Genomic DNA, 20396 nt, shown 5'->3' with positions numbered 1-20396 from the left:
AATATTGAAGCCATAATAAAAAGTCTCCCAGTAAAGAAAAGCCCAAGGCCTGATGTCTTCACTGCTAAATTCTACCAAACATTTAAACATGAACTAATACCAATCCTACTCAAACTATTCCAAAAAACAGGGGAGGAGGGAATACTTCCAAACTCATTCCATGAGGTCAGTATTACCCTGATACCAAAACCAGACAAAGACACATCAACAAAAGAAAACTACAGGCCAGTATCTCTGATGAATAAAAATGTAAAAATCCTCAACAAAATACTAGCAAACTGAATTCAACAAAACATTAGAAAGATCATTCATTGTAGCCAAGAGACATTTATCCCTGGGGATGCAAGGAGAGTTCAACATATGCAAATCAATCCGTGTGATACATTACATCAACAGAATGAAGGACACCAGATGATCACTTCAACTGATACCGAAAAGCATTTGATAACATTCAACATCCCATCATGATAAAAATTCTCAAAAAATCGGGGAGAGAAGGAACATACCTTAACATAATAAAAGCCATATACAATAGACCCACAGCTAGTATCACACGGAATGGAGAAAAACTGAAAGCCTTCCCCCTAAGATCTGGAACATGACAAGGATGCCCACTTTCACCACTGTAATTCAACATAGTACTGGAAGTCCTGGCTAGGTAATCAGACAAGAGAAAGATATAAAGGGCATTCAAATTGGAAAGGAAGAAGTCAAATTATCCTTATTTGCAGATGATAGGATCTTATACTTGGAAAAACCTAAAGTTTCACAAAAAATCTATTAAAACTAATAAATTCAGTAATGTTGCAGGATACAAAATCAACATGCAAAAATCAGTAGCATTTCTATATGCCAACAGTAAACAATTTGAAAAAGAAATTAAAATATAATCCCATTTATGGTAGTCATAAAATATATTAAATACTTAGGAATTAACTAAAGAAGTGAAAGAGCTCTATAATTTAAACTATAAAATACTGATGAAAGAAATTAAAGAGGATACCAAAAAATTGAAAAATATTCCAGGTTTATGTATTGCTAAAATTTCCATTCTACACTAAGCAATCTACAAATTCAATGCAATCTCTATCAAAATACCAATGACATTCTTCACAGAAATAGAAAAAAATCCTAAAATTTATATGGAACCATAAAAGGGCCAGAATAGTCAAAGCTATCCTAAGCAAAATTAACAAAACTGGAGGAAGCACATTACCTGACTTCAAAATATACTACAGAATTATTATAACCAAAACAGCATGGTACTGGCATAAAAACAGACACACAGACCAGCAGAATAGAGAACCCAGAAACAAATCCACATACTTACAGTGAAGTCATTTTCAACAAAGGTGCCAAGAACATACGCTGGTCTCTTTAATAAACAGTGCTAGGAAAACTGGATATTCATATGCAGAAGAATAAAACTAGACTCCTACCTCTTGCCATATACAAAAATCAAATCAAAATTGATTCAAGACTTAAATCTAAGACCTGAAACTATGAAACTACTACAAAAAAATTTGGGGAAAATCTCCAGGATATTGGTCTGGGCAAAAATTTCTTGAGCAGTACCCCACAAGTACAGGGAACCAAAGCAAATATGAACAACTAGGATCACATCAAGTTTAAAAGCTTCTACACAGCAAAGGAAACAACCCACAAAATGAAGAGACAACCCACATAATAGGAGAAAACACTTGCAAACTACTCATCTGACAAGGGATTAATAACCAGAATGTATAAGGAGCTCAAACAACTCCATAGGAAAAAGTCTAATAATCCTATCAAAAAATGGGCAAAAGTCTGGGCGCAGTGGCTCATGCCTGTAATCCCAGCACTTTGGGCATGCTGGTACGTGCCTGTAGTCCCAGCTACTTGACAGGCTGAGGCAGGAGAATAGCTTGAACCTGGGAGGTGGAAGTTGCAGTGAGCCGAGATCGCGCCACTGCACTCCAGCCTGGTGACAGAGGAAGACTCTGTCTCAAAAAAAAAAAAAAAAAAAAAAAATTGGGCAAAAGATTTAAATAGACATTTCTCAAAAGAAGACATACAAATGGCAAACAGGCATATGAAAAGATGGTCAACATCACTGATCATCAGAGAAACGCAAATCAAAATTACAATGAGATATCCTTTCACCTCAGTTAAAATGGCTTATATCCAAAAGACAGGTAAAAGCAAATGCTGGTGAGGATGTGGAGAAAAGGGAACCCTCATACACTGTTGGTGAGAATGTAAATTGGTGTAACTATTATTGAGAACAGTTTGGAGGTTCTTCAAAAACCTACAATAGAGCTAGCATATGATCTTAGCAATCCCACTACTGGGTACATACCCAAAAGAAAGGAAATCAGTATATTGAAGAGATATGTGCACTCCCATGTTTGTTGCAGAACTGTTCACAATAGCTAAGACCTAAGTGTCCATCAGTGGATGAATGGATAAAGAAAATGTGGTACATAGTGTAAACCAAAAATGAAATTCTAAGGCTCCCTAACCATCTGAATGGACCCCTCTTCTTAGCCAAGGGGATTCCAGAGTTAACTTAAAAGTCTAGTTCAGGCCATGATGGAAGAGGGGATTGGACATGCCTCATTACACCCTCCAGCATTAACATCAACTCAGACCTCAAGTCTGATAGGAAATATTTACAATGTATTCTCTCTGAAGCCTGCTACCTGGAGGCTTCATCTGCATAAAACCTTGGTCTCCACAACCCCTTATTTTAATCCAGACATTCCTTTCTACTGATAATAACACTTTCAACGAACTGCCAATCAGAATATATTTAAATCTACCTATGACCTGGAAGTCCCCCAACACCCTGGTTCGAGGAGTTCTGCCCTTCCAGATAGAACCAGTGTGAATCCTACATGTACTGACTGATGCATTATGCCTCCCCAAAATGTATAAAAGCAAGCTATACCCTATCCCCCTCAGGCACATGTCGTCAGGACCTCCTGAGGCTGTGTCATGAGTGCATCCTTAACCTTAGCAAAATACACTTTCTAAATTGATTGAGACTTGTTTCAGTTACTTTTCGGTTTACAATATACACAATGGAGTGCTAGTCAACTATGAAAAAGAATGAGATCTTGTCATTTGCAACGACAGGAGTGGAGCTAGAGATCATCCTGTTAAGTGAAATAAGGCAGACACAGAAAGACAAATACCACATGTTCTCACTTATTTCTGAGATCTGAAAGTCAAAATGACTGAACTCATGGACAGAGAGTAGAAGGATGGGACAGGTAGTAGGGAACTCACTGGGGAGGTAGGGATGGTTAATGGGTACAAAAAAGTATATAAAGAATGAATAAGGCCTACTATTTAATAGCACAACAGGGCAGGGTGTCTATAGTCAATAATTACTTACTTGTACATTTTTAAATAACTAAGAGTGTAAATGAATTGTTTGTAACACAAAATATAAATGCTTGAGGGGATGGATACTCCATTCTCCATGATGTGATTATTTCACATGGCATGGTGCATCAAAGTTATCTCATGTACCCCATAAATATATATACCTACTCTATACCCACAATTAAAAATGGATTTAAGAAAACAAACTTATCAATGTTTTCCATTATCACATTTGGATTTTTAGTCATAATTGGAAAAGCATTACCTACTCTCATTTCATAGATGAATTCACTATATCTTCTGCTAGTATTTATATGGTTTCCATTTGCACACTTAGATTTCTGATTCATTTGATTTTTTTTCCTACTGTATACAATGAAAACATGTACAATTTTCTTTTTCGTAATGGCTACTCAATGATCACAGTTCTACTTACCAGTTTACTTCCCCCTCCAGATTTGCTGTGTTGACCCTATTGTATATCATGCTTCATTATATGATTGGCTCTACATGTTCTATTCTGCTTCACTGAGCTAGTGTAATTGTAATAATTACTGTAATTTTAAAGATGTTAAAACCTATTTTTAAAACTGGTAAGGCTTACCCATCCCTCATGCTTTTCAGAGTTTTCCCTATCCTTGCTTATTTTTCTAAGAAAACTTGATAATTAACTTAGCTCTGAAACACAACCTGACTGACACTGTGATATGTATATATATATACATATATATAACAAAATATTATTTAGTCTTAAAAAGGGCAATCCTGTCATTTGTGTCAACGTGGATGAAACTGGAGGACATTATGTTAAGTGAAATTATCCAGACATAGAAAGAAAAATAGTCCATGTTACCATATGTGGAATCTAAAAAGTTGATCTCACAGAAGTAGAGAGAAGCTGGAGAGTAGAGAAGAAGAATGGGGAGAGGTTGGTCAACAGGTACAATGTTACAGTTAGACAAGAGGAATACTCTCTGGCTTTCTATCATACAGTTGTGTGACTATAGTTAATAATAATGTATTGCACATTTCAAAACAGCTAGAAGAAAGGGTTCTGAATGTTCTTACCACAAGGAAATAATTGATGTTTGAGGTAACGGATTTCCTACTTATCCCGATGATGACTACACAATGTAAACATGTATCAAAACTATCATATTGTACTCCATAAATATGTACAATGATTATGAATCAATTAAAAATAAAATCAAATTTAAGAAAATTTTAAAGAGCCATTGCCACACCCTCTTTCCTCCAAGAGTGCCTATGAGCAAAAGCGCATTAAGTATAATTGTCATTTGATGAGTCTTAACAAGGCATTTTTTTCTTATACCTGCCAGAAGTCAATATCCAGTGTGCATGAATAACAAATCACTTTGCAAGTCAGATGGCTTCCAAATTTTAGCTATTGACAAATTTGAAAGATAATCTAATTAGGTATCATTCAAGGATCATAAAAGGATCATTCAAGATAATTTTTGAGGACAGGTCTCTACGTGATTTTTGGCATATTAGATTCTGAGGACTTCAGGAATTGAAAGGCACTGCTATAACAGAACGTTTCACCCTTACATACTATCTATGTAAAGTGTTTCCTGGGGGCTTACTTCCATAAAAATGAAGAGACACAGAATTAATGTTGAAGCTTTTCTTGTTTTATCAGCAAATCATGTTCAAACACGATAGATACATAAAATTTTTAAATTGTCTTTCACCTTATTAATAAATGTCTTTTCAAGAAAAATTTACTTTCCATGTTTAACAATTATATGTCAACAGTTGCAATATATTTATACTGTTTTCATTTATTTTGTAATTTTTATTATGAGAACTCATCCCAGAAAAATATTTTTCTACTGACAGTTTTATGATCACATCAAATAAAAAATATAAGTTAGAGAGATATTTTAATTTTATAACATGTTTTACTTAAAGTCCTTATTAAAGACTTTGAAGCATAAAATATGAATTGAATAGAATAAAATTTTATGTGGGGACTGACCTGGAAATGTGAAATCAAGAAAAAGTGATAATATAAACTTTCTTACTAATACAGAAGAGTCGTCCCATGTAATTTTTAATAGGTGATAGTAAACATCCAACTTTTATTAGATACATTTAAAATGTCAATATTTATAAGATGTCATGAATTACATTCTCTTGAGTATTTAAAACTATGAAGAAACTTTATAGATGCCAACTGCGCAATGTAAGGGCACAGGTAGTTTCAAATCCTTTCAAAGGCTCCATGAACAGCGTGTAGGCTCAGAGTTTAGCAGCTGAGAGCTACAGGGCTGGAAAACAGGACTGAGTAGCTCCAAAACCACCAGGCTACTCCTTCTGATGCATGATGGTAGTTTCGGGAAGCATGAATTCAATTACCCTAATAAAGGCTTCTCCTGATCACGCTGACTGGCAAATAGAAAAGCAGAAACTAAAATATTCCACATATTCCAAAAGTAGCATGGGCAACTAAAAAAATATCAATAGGCAGCTTTCGACTCTATCTAGACTACAAAAAACAAACCACTAAACTAAACCAGTATGTGATTTCACTATCTGGAAGGTTGTGCAAAGCAAGAAGAAGTTCCAAGCAATTAGCAGAAGCACCTGCTGGGGCATTAGTACTCACGTTCAAACCCCTTCCTGGGGCAGCCCTGTAGGTGTCCTCATTGCTGTCTGCACCCGACAGCACAAGCTGCTCAGCCTGGAACACAAGCACCAGGCCATGTCATCTCCAGGTGAAAGTTCAGACAGAAAACATAGTCCTTAGCGATCATTAAGGCAAAAATGCCAGTGTGGCCACAAGGCAGCAAACCCTTCACTTAATAGGTGTAACCTTTGCCACTTCTGCCAGTTTATGAACAGACCTGAACCAAAGTGCTCCCTGATTTGGAAATCACAATTTTGAAATCCACACTCATAGGAACGAGCTTTCTTTCTTTCCTTCCTTCCTTCCTTCCTTCCTTCCTTCCTTCCTTCCTTCCTTCCTTCCTTCCCTCCCTCCTTCCTTCCTTCTTTCTTTTTTTTAAGACAGTGTCTTGCTGTGTGTAGGCTGGAGTGCATTGGCATGATCTCAGCTCACTGCAACCTCCACCTCCCAGGTTTGAGTGATTCTCCTGCCTCGGCTTCCCAAGTAGCTGGGATTACAAGCGTGCATTACCACACCCAGATAATTTTTGTATTTTTAGGAGAGACAGGGTTTCACCATATTGGCCAGGCTGGTCTCGAACTCCTGACCTTGGGTGATGTGCCTGCCTTGGCCTTCCAAAATGCTGGGATTACAGGTGTGAGCCACCTCGCTCAGAGAAAATACGCAATTTTCAAACAGTAGTGGGCCTGAAGTGATGGAGTTAGGTCAGCAAGCAAATTAATTAGGTTTTGAAGACTTCAAAGTTTTTGTTTTGTTTTGTTTTGTTTTTGAGCAGTCTCGCTCTGTTGCCCAGGCTGGAGTGCAGTGGTGCTATCTTGGCTCACTGCAACCTCCGTCTCCCCTTGGGTTCAAGCAATTCTCCTGCCTCAGCCTCCGAGTAGCTGGGACTACAGGCGCATGCCACCACACGAGGATAATTTTTTTGCATTTTAGTAGAGACAGGGTTTTACCTTGTTGCCCAGGCTGGTCTCAAACCCCTGAGCTCAGGCATCTGCCTAAGTCGGCCTCCTAAAGTGCTAGGATTACAGGCGTGAGCCACTGCTCCCAGCCCGAGGACTTCAAAGTTTTAATCACTGCACAGCTAATTTATTGGGTGTGCAGAGAAAAATTTCACCAAATATCTCACTCCCTATGATCCAGAAAAGAAAAATGATAATATTTCTTTCTATTGCACCAAAATCATCTGGTGCAACTGGAAAATTCAATTTCCAGACCCCAACCTGGCCTCCCAAATGAGAATCTTTGGGTACATGACCCAAGAATCCAATGTTTAAACTAGGTCTCAAGGTGATTCTTAGGGACTCTTGAGAACTGCTGTGTTAGGAGAATAAATAATGTCAAGATGATATAAAACTATGATGCTTTAAAAACTTTAAAACACAAAAGCTTGGAAACAAAAAAGATATTTGCTATCATTTATTTTAGCTGGTATCACATCCCTTTAAGTATATTTCCTATTGATATTTTATACACACATTCACACACATACAACACATACACATACACACATATGCCTATAATTTTTTTTCCTTTAAGGTGATATAGTAAATAGTCACCTTAAGTTTTAAATGCCTCAATAATTCTCCATTCTTAGCATCTGTTCACTGAGACTCTGCAGACTGTCTGACATCACAGGATTTTACAAATTATTTTTTTAAATTATTTGTTTCCAATCCTTTTTCTTGATAAAGAAACTGATACCACTCTATACAATGTAAACCAGTGATTAACAGCAAGGACTCTGAAAAGACAGGCTCGGGTTTGATTGCTGGTGTTTATGAATTCCGGCATTTACCTGCACTATGCTCGGCTTGGACTTGCTCAGCCTAAGTTCCTTCCCTGTAAAATGGGGCTACATGAGGACAAACTACATGAGGCTGCATTTAGCACAGTATCTCCAACAATAAAAATCAAGAGAAACAAGAAGCTAAAATTTAACACAAAACAACAACAACAAATCATCCAATAAAGATAAGACTGAAGAAGGGATGTCTAGAGCAAAATACAGTAAAATAAATGAGAAGGAAAGTGATAAATAAAAGATAAGGTATAGAGAAATGAAAAATATTTCTAGCAAGTTCAGGACAGTGAGAAAGAAAATGGGCTTTGTATCTGAGGAATACAAGTCCCTTTAATGATCACAACCAGAGAAGCAGTGAAATGCACAGCAGTCATGTCTCACTCCACCCTTGAACCAAATGGTGACTTCTTGAGGCCACCCTTTGTGGGCTCCAGTCTAACTGGCACCAAGGAGACATAAAATGCCACATACTGGACACCATAACTCCCACCCTATAGCTCAGCAAGGGATAGCCAATCACTAACCAATGTCATCTCTGTAAACCAGTGACAATTCCTGTGGAATGACTTTGTATCAGCCCACTCCTTGTCCCCCTTTCCCTTTAAAAACCTTCTTATAACTATGGCTGATCCTCTCCAAGGCAACCTGGAAGTGTGTCCTAGGCAGTCAGACTCACCTTTTGCCCAATAAACTCTCTACATTAATCTTGCCTCAGTTTCATCTTTTAGGCCAACATATCTGGTCTAAGTCGGCAGGATTCTGAGTGATGCTCACACCAGCACCCAGCGTTTTCTCTCAGACTCAGCGTTATCTCTCAGACTCAGTGTTTTCTCTCAGACCCAGCTCTTGGTACCAGCAACACACTGGGTCTCCAGCTCCAGAGGATCCCGCAGTACAAAGGGCAAGACCTCCTGAATCCGGACGGCCCTATGATTTTCACCTGGGCTGCTCTTTCCACTGCGCACTTTCTAGAATGGAGGCTCTATCTTTGCCTTGCAGGCAAGTGATTCAGGCATCAGTGATTAAAAAGGAAAACTACCTTTTCCACCTTGGGGCAGGTAGGTCAAGGTACTGGCAGTTTGGCACTGGTGACATCACTTTACATAGCATGCTTTTAAAACTGCAGCTGTTTTCTACTGTTTATAATTTGAACTTTAAAATATTTGTGACCAATTCCTATTAGTTTTATACCAAAAGGTGCATGAAGGTGAGCTATCTCACCCCCAAATTAAGATATTTGAGAATTTTTTTTAGAGAGCGCTCCTTAAACTTCCCAGAAAAACTCTTTAAATGCCTAAACTGCCTGCAGACCTTTCTCGGTCCCTTGGAGATGTAAATCTTACCATGTCTTGGAAATGTTAACATGCGTTGTATTAGCTGAGCAGCATTCCAGCTGAGAATAGGTTTGATACATAGTTAACGTTCTTGGGACATACCACAACATTTATTTCCTCGGTGGACATCTTTTGCTCAGGAAAGAAACATTTATCAGAAATTAACTTGAATTCTTTGTTTCGGATACTCATTTATAATCCTATCTACTGAAGGAAACCAAAATATTCCTCCCCTGGGGATTGGGAGCTGAAGAAGGTTAACATCCAGGGAGACACTGCCCCTTCCCCTGGCTTGCCCCTTCCCCTGATGATAGAACAGCAATTTAGAAAGACAAAGGTTTTCCTGCCTGCCATTCCCACCTAAAGATAGGCTCCATTATAAGACTTGCTCATGGGCTCAGAGACAGCAGTGCCAGGGAATCTAGGTGCAGTCTTTATTCATCCCATAGGTTTACCTTCCCACATTTTCCTGCCTTTGGGCACTACCCCCACAGGCAGCTTTTCTTTTTTCCTGTCTTTCCCACTGTCTCTTTAAATCCTCAGTCTGGACCTTGTATATAGATGGTCAGCTGAGAAGCTGAGATCTTAGGGAACATGGCTAGACAGGACAGATGGGGCTTGTACCCCATTTGCAGCTAGCAAAACCTTCCTTCCTTTGAAGTTTTTCTGGTGGCTCTGGGTCTTGTGAGGACTGTGTTGCACCTCTTTGGAGATACCTGTCAAGTCTCTGGTTAAATCACAACCTTGGTTAAGGCATGTTGGTTTTGGTGAGTCACTTGGAAATGTATCTTTGGTTTAAAAGAGGAAAAAATTAAAAAGTGCAAAAGCAGGGATATTGGCTGATTCGTCCTGGCTAAAATCTGATAAGAGACTGAAAAGATTTAGGAGCCCTATAGTCAAAAGGTAACTTAATGAATAACTGATATTTGGGATATGTATGTATATACACACATGCACATACACATACATGCATATTTTTTGAGTCGTCTGTTCTCTCTATAAAAGTTTCTCAGTCGATTGAATCTCTTTCTTCTTAGATCCCTGCTAACCATATATACTCCCTTGGTCTGCTTCCCTTTTGAGGACAAGATTTTTGCCAAAGATAATGTAAAATTCATTGGTCTTTACAAAAGCTAAATTCTCTGTCTGCTTTGAAATGTAAATTTGCTACCTTGTTCTTTAAAATTTTGTGAGGGCTTTAGGCATGTGAGACAGAAAAACTTTAACTTGTTCCATTTACAAAGGCACAGTTTGAATCCAAATGTCCTTTTGAACTAGTGAATTTTACCTGACTCATGGTTAAAATTTTAAAATCAAAGCTATGAAATCTTTATTTCTGACTATGTTTGTCTGTATACGTGTGTACGCGCCTGAGTTTGTATACTGTCTACATGGTACCAAACTGACTTATAAGTAAATCAGTTCTCATAAATTTAGTAAATAAGCCCAAATGCTTTTCAAGTTCATGTGACTTTAGTCATCTTTGGTAAATGAGGCTAGTTTTAAAATTGCTGGTAAAATAAAACAGAAATATTTTCAGAATTTAATTTAGACATTTTTGCCTGGGTCTACTAGTCAAATGGTTTAGGCTATTTCTGCTAGGTATTTAAGGTCATAAAACTGTTGCTTCTGTGATATTGTTCATACCTGTTTGATTCTGGGGTATAGACAAGTGGCCATGGGAAGGGCTGGGGACACATGGATGTCTGCAGCACCTAGGCCAAGAGCTGCGGGGCAGAGCTATGCTACATGTCTTCCCTGGCTCACTTGTGCCTCCTGAAAATGCTGGGAGGGGCTGGTTCTCCAGGCATTGCCTTCATAACTCCGTCCTTTTTTCTGGGCTTTGTATCAAGGTACACAATTAAAACTGTTTACTTCTCAAGATTTTTCACAAATATTTGGGATACTAAGAGTTAACACTGAAATTAATATATGTAATTAAATCTAGTAGATAAAAGAGAAGCAACTTGTATCCAAAGAACACAAGAAAAGTAAAATGCATTTTTGGTTTTAAAAAAGTTATAGGCCAGGTGCGGTGGCTCATGCCTGTAGTCACAGCATTCTGGGAGGCTGAGGCAGGCGGATCACCTGAGGTCAGGAGTTTGACACCAGCCTGGCTACATGTGAAATCCCATCTCTACTAAAAATACAAAAATTAGCCGGGCATGGCGGCAGGCACCTGTGATCTCAGCTACTTGAGAGGCTGAGGCAAGATAATTGCTTGAACTCATGAGGCAGAGGTTGCAGTGAGCCAAGATCGTGCCTCTGCACTCCAGTCTGGGCGACAGAGAGGACTCTGTCTCAAAAAAAAAATAAAAATAAATACAATAAATAAATAAAAATCAAAAAGGTTATAAAAAAGACATAAAAATATGGTTTTTGTTAGCCGGGCATGGTGACTCATGCCTGTAATCCCAGCACTTTGAGAGGCCGAAGTGGGTGGATCACATGAGAGTCAGGAGTTTGATACCAGCCTGGCCAAGATGGTGAAACCCTGTCTCTACTGAAAATACAAAACTTAGCTGGGCATGGTGGCTCATGTCTATAATCTCAGCTACTGGGGAGGCTGGGGCAGAAGAATCACTTGAACCTGGGAAGTGGAGGTGCGGGTTGCGGTGAGCCGAGATCATGCATTCCAGGCTGGGCAACAAGGGCAAAACACACACACACTCACTCTCTCTCTCTCGCTATATATATATATATATATACACACACACACACACACACGTGTGTGTGTGTGGTTTTTGTTAAAGGAACAACAATTTTGCATGGCTTAAAGGTTATTTAAAAGTTGTTTTAAATCAATGAAATACAAAAATGATAGATAAAACTAAATATAGGAAGTTATAAAAACATGAAAAATATTGTAAAAGGTTATAAAAGATTTATAGAAACTTATCTGTGTGGTTAAAGCTGAATGAGGTTGGATGGATTTGTTTATAAGATTTTATTAAAATTAGGTTTATTATTAAAAATACATTAATACAAAGGTAAAACTTGGTTTCTCTTTTGAACAAGCTTTTCATAAATTATTGATAAAAAATAATAAAGGTTTTTATTTACCTTTTGAGTAAGCTGCAATAAAAAAGAGGAGAAAGGAAGACACATTCACCATGTCTTTATTAGGTCTGAAAACTGAGCCTCTTCTTTTTTTTTTTTTTTTTTTTTTTTGAGACAGGCTCACTCTGTTGCCCAGGCTGGAGTGCAATGGTGCTATCTTGGCTCACTGCAACCCCTGCCTCCTGGGTTCAAGCAATTCTCCTGCCTCCGTTTCCCGAGTAGCTGGGATTACAGGTGCCTGCCACCATGTCCAGGTAATTTCTGTATTTTTAGTAGAGACGGGGTTTCTCCATGCTGGTCAGGCTGGTCTCCAACTCCTGACTTCAGGCGATCCACCTGCCTTGGCCTCCCAAAGTGCTGGGATTACAGGCGTGATCCGCTGCGCCCGGCCAAGTCTCCTCTTAATCAAAGAGTAAATATTTTTGCTTTTTGAAATCTTTGAAAAAAATCACTTTAACTAAATGAATATTATTTTACTGTGATCCCATTTTGAAATCAAGTGTTTCAAGCCTTTGACATTTGACAAACTTCCTAAAATGAAACTTCAAATTCTAATTGAGTCTTTTTCACATTGAACTAACTTTTGGAGATTAGGGCTCCTGGAAATCCAAACAGGGACCCTGGAACTCCAAGAGAGGCATATTACACATATTTGGTATGTGAAAATCATACTGGACACATTGTTACATAAGAGATGGTGTGGTATTTAACTTTCTGTTTTGTTTTGTTTGGTTGGTTTTTTTGGAGACAGAGTCTTACTCCAGGCTGGAGTGCAGTGGCACAATCTTGGCTCACTGCAACCTTTGCCTCCCAGGTTCAAGCAATTTTTGTATTTTAGTAGAGACGGGGTTTCACCATGTTGGCCAGACTGGTCTCAAACTCCTGACCTCAGGTGATCCACCTGCCTTGGGCTCCCAAAGTGCTGGAAATACAGGTGTGAGCCACCGTGCCCAGCCAAGAGATGGCGTTTAACTTTCTTCAGGTTATTTTTATATGAATATGCTACTAATATGCATTCTATAATTGTAAAAGATACCAAAAAATTTGATGTGTCTTGACATAAACAGTAAATTGCTTTATTCTGATGCTCTCTTTTCCTAAAAGTTCTTTGTAAATGTCAAAGCATTGTATCTTCAAGTAACCTTATGGAGAAGATCACAACAAGCACTCTGAATACAAGTTTCTGATAATTTTGGAGATCATGTCATTGAACAAGACAAAAAAAAAATCCAGTAATCTAATTTAAAACCTGATGAGTTCATAAAGATTGCTAACCCAACTTCAAGCAGAATAAAAGTACGTGGCACTGAAGTGACAGAGCACTGAAATAATTTTTGTGACTTCTTTTTGTTTGAAACACAGTAGGTTCTTTTCATGTTTTGTTTTTTAGCATCAAGAAAACTTTTCTTTTTGAGCTATTTATAGCTTATAGCAACTGGGTAAAGTATACTATTGTGGGCAAACTGAGACATTTATCTTTCATTCTACCTGATTTCTCCAACATTCAGAAACTATTTGTATTTTCATTTTATGGCAACATACTTACTTGCATAAGTTCAATAGGATCTGTTTTCTTTTGTAACAGGACACGTTGAAAGCACTGGTTATTTTACCAAGGCTTCGACTGGAATGACAGCTTTTCAGCTATGACCAGACTGGTTTGAAGGGCTGGAGTTGCCTTTATAGCCAGTGGACTTGGCAAATGGCTGGCCTGGTTCCTTGTCAACATAGTTCCCTTACAAGGTTGCTGACCTTGCAGTAAGTAAAAGCATGTCACTTTCTGCAAGGCCCAGTAATCTCAAGATATTCTGAGATCTCGAGAAGAAAGAAATTCACCCAGTTCACACAGGTATTACCAGCACAGTTAGGTGGTGAATCCTTAACTTGGCTTCCCAGCCACAAGAGGCTTTTAAAAGTCTAATCTGAGATTCCTTATCAAAAAGTTCCAGCAAAGCCAACTAAAATGAGTCATTATGGCCACTCTTCTTGCTGCATCTTATGCAAATAATCATGCCAAGTATAGTAAGTGTAAAACTTATTTTACAAATAAACTGATTCTACTATGATTTATCTTTGGTAAAACTGGAGGAACTGGAGACAGAAAAATTATTTTTCAATACCCCACCTGTTGTTCAGTTCTAGCACAGACTACTGTTTTTGTGATATTATTATTTGCCTACAATTTGGACTGAATCCTGAATTATCTCCTGGCTACAAGTCTCTAAAGAAGAAGCAGGATTTAATGTTCTGCCTGACATTTTTAGTTGTTCCCTAATGGAATTCAGGTTTGTTTGATCTGGCATATAAATTATCTTTCGGACTATAATCCAATCCTGTGTGCGTTATGCTTCCACTGTTCAGATTATTAATGCCATATATCTCTTGTGGTTTTATTTCTTCTGAGAAAACTAAAACGGCATTCCAAAGACTAGAGATGATTCAACAAGCAACAGCAGCTAATAAATTACTGACGCGACTGAGGTTTCATTCTTGTCACTCTGTAATGCCATCCTAATCTGGCTTTGGGTTCTCTTAAAATTCCTCACTAAAACATCTTTTCTTTCCTCCCTAACACGTGACAGGGCTATCTGAGAACAACCCTTCCCAGTGACAAGGGACCCTTGACACTCAGCCTTTAATCATCAATGCTTTCAAGAAGAAATATTTTGTATCAAAAGGGGGAAATGAAGAAATAAATACACTTTTTATCTACAGAATGTGAGCCCCTTTTAATTATCAGGCCCAGGGAGGCATTGAAATGCAGTGGTTGTCATGTCCCACACCCCACTTGAGCTAAATAATTACCTCTTAAAGCCAATTGCTACTTGAGTTCTAACACTGAGTGAATTTTATGCCAAGTAGCTATAAAATGTCATACACTGGACACCATAACTCATCTGCCACAGTTCAGGAGTGTATAGTCAATCACCAATCAGCGTTATTTCTGTAAACTAATGAGAATCCTTGTCAAACAACTTTGTGTCAGCCACACCTTCTTCCTTTTTGCCCTAAAAAACCTTCTTGTAACTACGGCTGAATGGAGCATTCCCCAAGGAAAACTAAGTGTGTACCAGGCTACAGTCCTCAACCTTGGCCCAGATAAACTATCTATATTAATTTTGAGTCAGTTTCTTTCTTTAGGTTGACAATGGTGAAAAACAGAAAGCCCCTTGCAATCCACAGATGGGACTGGATCACTGACTGGGCCTTCACTGCTGTGTCGACAGTTGTGGTGTCTCCCCACCCCCTGAACTATCAGAAGCAGAGTCACAGTCTCTACATCTCCAGCTTTTTAGGTGACCTTATTTTGCTAAAAACGAAAGTCTTTCTAGATCTTTCACTTGGCTTTTCTGGCCGTTTCACCTTTTACAAGGAAGAAGACACAAAGAGAACAACTACTTGAGGTCTAAGGGTGAGGAATGAGGAATGGTGGATTTTACCGTGAACTGGTGTCGTCAGGATCAAGGAGGACAAGGGTGAACATGGTCCCAACCAACTTATCTCAAAATTGTCAGGAACAAAAGCAACAAAACAACATTCATAGAGTGAGCAAAAATTCAAACAAAAAATTCTGATTCTCTTTTTTTTTTTTTTTTTGAGACAGAGTCTTGCTCTGTCGCCCAGGCTGGAGTATGGTGGCATGATTTCAGCTCACTGCAACCTCTGCCTCCCGGGTTCAAGCGATTCTCCTGCCTCAATCTCTTGAGTAGCTCGGGTTACAGGCACCTGCCACCACGCCTGGCTAATTTTTGTAATTTTAGGAGAGACAGGGTTTCACTGCATTGGCCAGGCTGGTCTTGAACTCCTGACCTGAGGTGACCTGCCCACCTCAGCCTCCCAAAGTGCTGGGATTACATTTGCAAGCCACTGCACCCAGTCACAAAATACTAATTCTATAATTTCAAGTAATTCCAATAGGAAAGGAAGTCGGGAGAGTAGGGGGGAAGAGAAGAGGAGAGGAAGGGATAGTTGGAGAGAGGGAGGGGATAGAAAATGTCAGGGATCCAAAGGTCTTACATAGACATGCATGGAGTACAGATTTTCAAAGGACATGCAGAAACATGGGGAAAACCACAATCTCTTAAGTATAAGAGAATCACAAAAGCATTACCGAAGCTTCAGCAGAGGTGAAGAAAAAATAATCTGAGGTTTGTGAAAAACTCTTAAAGACAGAAAGTCTCTGCCAGTTCAGCTGAGCTCCACTGGAACTTCTGTTCTCATCTGGCTCTCATTCTCCTCTACCCTTCCCAAACACCACAGCGCTACAGGGACGTGCTGGCTCTGCACGCAGACACATCTGTGTCTAAGCCTGGGACACTAAGAAGGTTATTTTATTTCTCTGAGCTCTGGTATCGATACCAGCAAACCTGTGAAACACAATTTTAACAGCAGAGGCTGCACCACAGGCCACGGAAGGGCAGGAAATCGGGTGTCCAGCGTTGGGCTACATGCACCTATCTGCACCACGGCACTGAGAAGGTCTGCACACAAACTTGAGTCCCCAGTCTTCACATCTCTTCTACAAATATACAGATGGAGCACGCTTCCAAACTGAGCTAGTGGAATTAACACTTAACATTCACTGGAACAGTTTTGTCTTTTTTAGTCTCATTTATTAGTAAGGATAAAATACTAGATATTAGTAAAAGATACTTGTGAAACAAATATAAATAGGGATAATGAGCATTTTCTTTTCTTGGTAATCAGAAGGCATTTATGGGTTTGATAATCTTATAATTAATTATAAAAATATTCATTTTTATTCTGGGTACTATGACTTAATTACTGTAGAATATTATGTCCAAAATATGACTTTGAGATGTGTTTCATAAACACCAACAAGATCAATAAAATTAACTTATCACATGGTATATTCCCAGATCATATCAGGAGTACCAAAGAACAAGTAAAAATTACTAGCAAGCAGACAAGTTCAATGACTGATACTCTTCTCTGCCACAAGGCATAAGCTACAGTTCACTGATAGCAATATTGACTGTTTACACTTAATTATAACATCCATTCACTCATTCATGAATCTCAACAAGATTTCCTGAGTTTCAGCCACAGGCAGAAGTCTGCGGATGCACCAGAACACCTGCAGGCAGAAGGGCTCATGGCCCTGGTCATCAGGAGCCTACAGGCTTCCTGTCTCCCAGTGAATAAAACACCATAACCCAAGACGACTCCTTTTGGGATCAAGTGTGGAAGCACAGCCCGTCATTCCAGTGCATGCTAATAAGCTGTTTTACCTGAAGGAATTAGTATTCCTAAATAGAATTATTTAGAGAAGTTCCAGGACAGGTTGAATGCATATATCTCAAGAGACTATTTTTTTACATGATACAAAATCATATGTGTATTTAATCCATTACCTTACTATTGCTTCTTTTATTAACTTTGAAAAATCCCAGAAATTTTTTCTTCTCTTTATCTGTCTCATCATTGCCAAGTGATGATTTCCTAAAGGTTTCTGGAAAAAAAAAGCACTAAGTTATTTTTCAGAATCTGAAACAAGAGATTAAATACTTCACTTTAAAAATCTTAATAAATGAATCCCCTACTCTTAAACTTTTAGTTCTTGTAAGAGAGGGAAAACCATCAACTATTTCTTTCAAAGCTGTCCTCAAGGCCTCAGGCCCATTTGGGAAATCACTACAGGTTCTTACACAGTCTTTTAGGGATGATGGAGGCATTTTCTCTGGGTGTGGTTGTGCCCTTTTAGAGAATGACAAAATTAATAAAGTTCTAGGGCAGAGCTGTCCAATAGAAAGCTAAACCAGACACATATGTAATTTTACATTTTCTAGTAGCTACATTAAAAAGAACCAAGTAAAATTAATTGTAATAATTTCATTTAATCCAATATATCTAAAATATTATCATTCTATCATGCAGTCAATATAAAAAGTATTGATGAGATATTTTACATTGGTTTTGGTGCTAAGTCTTCAAAATCCAGCAGGCCTTTAGGCTTACAGTACATCTCAGTATGGACTGGGCACATGCAAGAGCCACATGAGGCCTGTGGCTGCCAAATCAGCACAGCTCTAAGACTGTGACATCAGTGCAATACACCTGCTTTAAGAATTATGAGTGAGGTACAAACTTTAACTAAATCAGCAGCCTTCCTGCTCATTTCCAGAAAATGGAGTAACAGTATGGGCTCCCCAGGTGGTATTTGAAACAACCACATCAAATCTCCCAGGAACCACATTTCCAGATTTTCCTTCTACTGCATCCAGAATGTTTTCCTTTCAAATTATATTCTCTAGGGGGGCAAGTGTTCTCTTCTTCCTTTTTTCTGAAGCTCGAAATCCTCGATCCCTCTTGAATTTTTCTTCATCAGGATTCTAGAGCCAAGCCGGACACTTCCAAATTCCAGACAAGCACACTGAAGCCCAGATGTGTCTGCCAGCTGACAAGACAGCCATGGGTCGTGGTTCCCAAAGCGAGACGGAACCTGCAGCATCAGCATCGCTGGGAACTTGTGAGAGATAAGAATCCTTGGGCCCACTCCAGATCCCCAGAACAAGAAGCCCTGGGTGCAGGGCCCAGCACTACACAGTCAAACTAGCCCCTAAGGAGGCTTAAGCTGAGGGTCTGGAGAACACACTTGGGGGAGTGCTGCTGAGAGATTAAGAGCGCACATGTGTGAGGCACACTTGGGAAAACCACCTAGCTTCTCCAAGTCTCAGCAGCTTCACGTGCAGGTTGAGGGCGAGTGTGCTAAGCGCACATGATGGCACTCACACAGCTCAGCACACTGCTCACTAGTATCATGTATTTATTTGCTCAGGAAAGGCCTTTGTCATTACTTCATTCTATTCTTCTCTGCCAGGGCATACAGATATGATAAGAGGAAGGAAAGTGGAGGTGTTCCTGGAGGACAGAAAAATGATTTCCCATATCACTGCCAACTGCTCTAGACAAGAGCAAGAGCACTAGACCACTGGTGGCAGAATCATGGACTGGGATTTTACAAATTCTGCCATCAGACTATTAATGCAAATAAGGTAACCCTCAATTAACTTCTTGATCTGCTAATATATGATTTTACATTTGAGTTAGAGAACACACACAGCAGTCAGTGCATTAATAACATAGGCGTGAACACTGATAGTGTCCACACAGCAAAGCAAAAACCCAGCACACGCGCTCCTGAAATCACTCTGTAGGAGCACAGGTGCATGTCCTAGCCACCAGGGCAGGGCCAGGACACTCAGTTACATGCAGGAGGCTCCAGCGGAGGCACCAAGCACAGTACCACATCGCACAGTACCCAAACCAGAGGGCCCGCTGCAACATGGTGCAGCAGCACCAATGCATGTGTGCAAACGTGCTGCAAAGTTAGTTGCAGCAAGCCCTCTATTAGCTACAGAGCTATAAAGAGGAAAACAGAGCACACAGTTAAGACTACATCTAAACTATTATATGCTTTAATATGTATGTTTATAACCAAGGATGTTTCTAGAATTGAGTGGTATGTGACATGGACCAACGGATGCTCGCGAACTGACGATGGGGTTACATTGTCAGTTCACGATGGCTTTATCCAGATGTGACCCCATCGTAAGTCCAGGAGCATACTGAATGCATAGCACTTTCGCACCATGGTAAAGTTGAAAAATCGTAAGTTGAGAAACTGTCAATGTTAAAACAGATGGCATCATAGTATCCTACTGATAATTGAGAAGCAGAACATGTTCCTGGTACACAAGCTATATTACACTGACCACAGAAAGGACAGACTGCATCAGAAAACTGCAATGAAATCTAGCCTGTTGTTTCTCTTCTTGAATGACACAGTGGCTGATCATCACCCCTAAGGACTGAGGTCGGTTCCCTGACAAAGGGTCCAGGACAGCCCTGGCACCAGAACTGCCCCTCAACAGTAGTGACGCTTTTCTCACGCAGCTACAGCCCGTGGCTGTCTAGAGGCACCAGGGGCCTGAGACTCACAATGCTGAGCTGGGCCTAACGCAGATGGTCTATTTTTAGAGGTGAGGCTTTGGTCTCAGTCACTGACTGATAGGGGTCTCCTATGAGGCCTCTGAGGCTTGGCAGACACTGAAGAAGAATTGGTTTGGGAGAAAAGTGGAACTCAGTGTTGCCATCAGCCAAAATGTCCAGAGGCTGCCTGGCTATAAAGCAGAGCAACAATGAACAACTGATGCAT

General features: G+C 39.4%; 1 protein-coding gene across 5 annotated transcripts in view; it reads right to left on the bottom strand.

Annotated features, from left to right (window-relative positions):
• COBL (cordon-bleu WH2 repeat protein) overlaps nucleotides 1-20396 on the bottom strand; it is a 301591-nt gene that overhangs the window by 154110 nt on the left and 127085 nt on the right. For 3 of the 5 annotated variants that reach the window (XM_073008836.1, XM_007981295.3, XM_007981298.3), the window contains exon 5: nucleotides 17593-17690. In XM_073008836.1, the coding sequence (XP_072864937.1) occupies nucleotides 17593-17690 (98 nt within the window). Of the gene's footprint in view, nucleotides 1-6001; nucleotides 6077-17592; nucleotides 17691-20396 lie in introns of all 5 variants that reach the window. The other 2 variants (XM_007981297.3, XM_007981296.3) reach the window with 1 other exon arrangement.

Source organism: Chlorocebus sabaeus, chromosome 21 (genome assembly GCF_047675955.1).
Source record: "Chlorocebus sabaeus isolate Y175 chromosome 21, mChlSab1.0.hap1, whole genome shotgun sequence".
Lineage (NCBI taxonomy): Eukaryota > Metazoa > Chordata > Mammalia > Primates > Cercopithecidae > Chlorocebus > Chlorocebus sabaeus.
The sequence above is the reverse complement of the archived record's forward strand: the minus strand, read 5'-3'. Positions and strand labels throughout refer to the sequence as shown.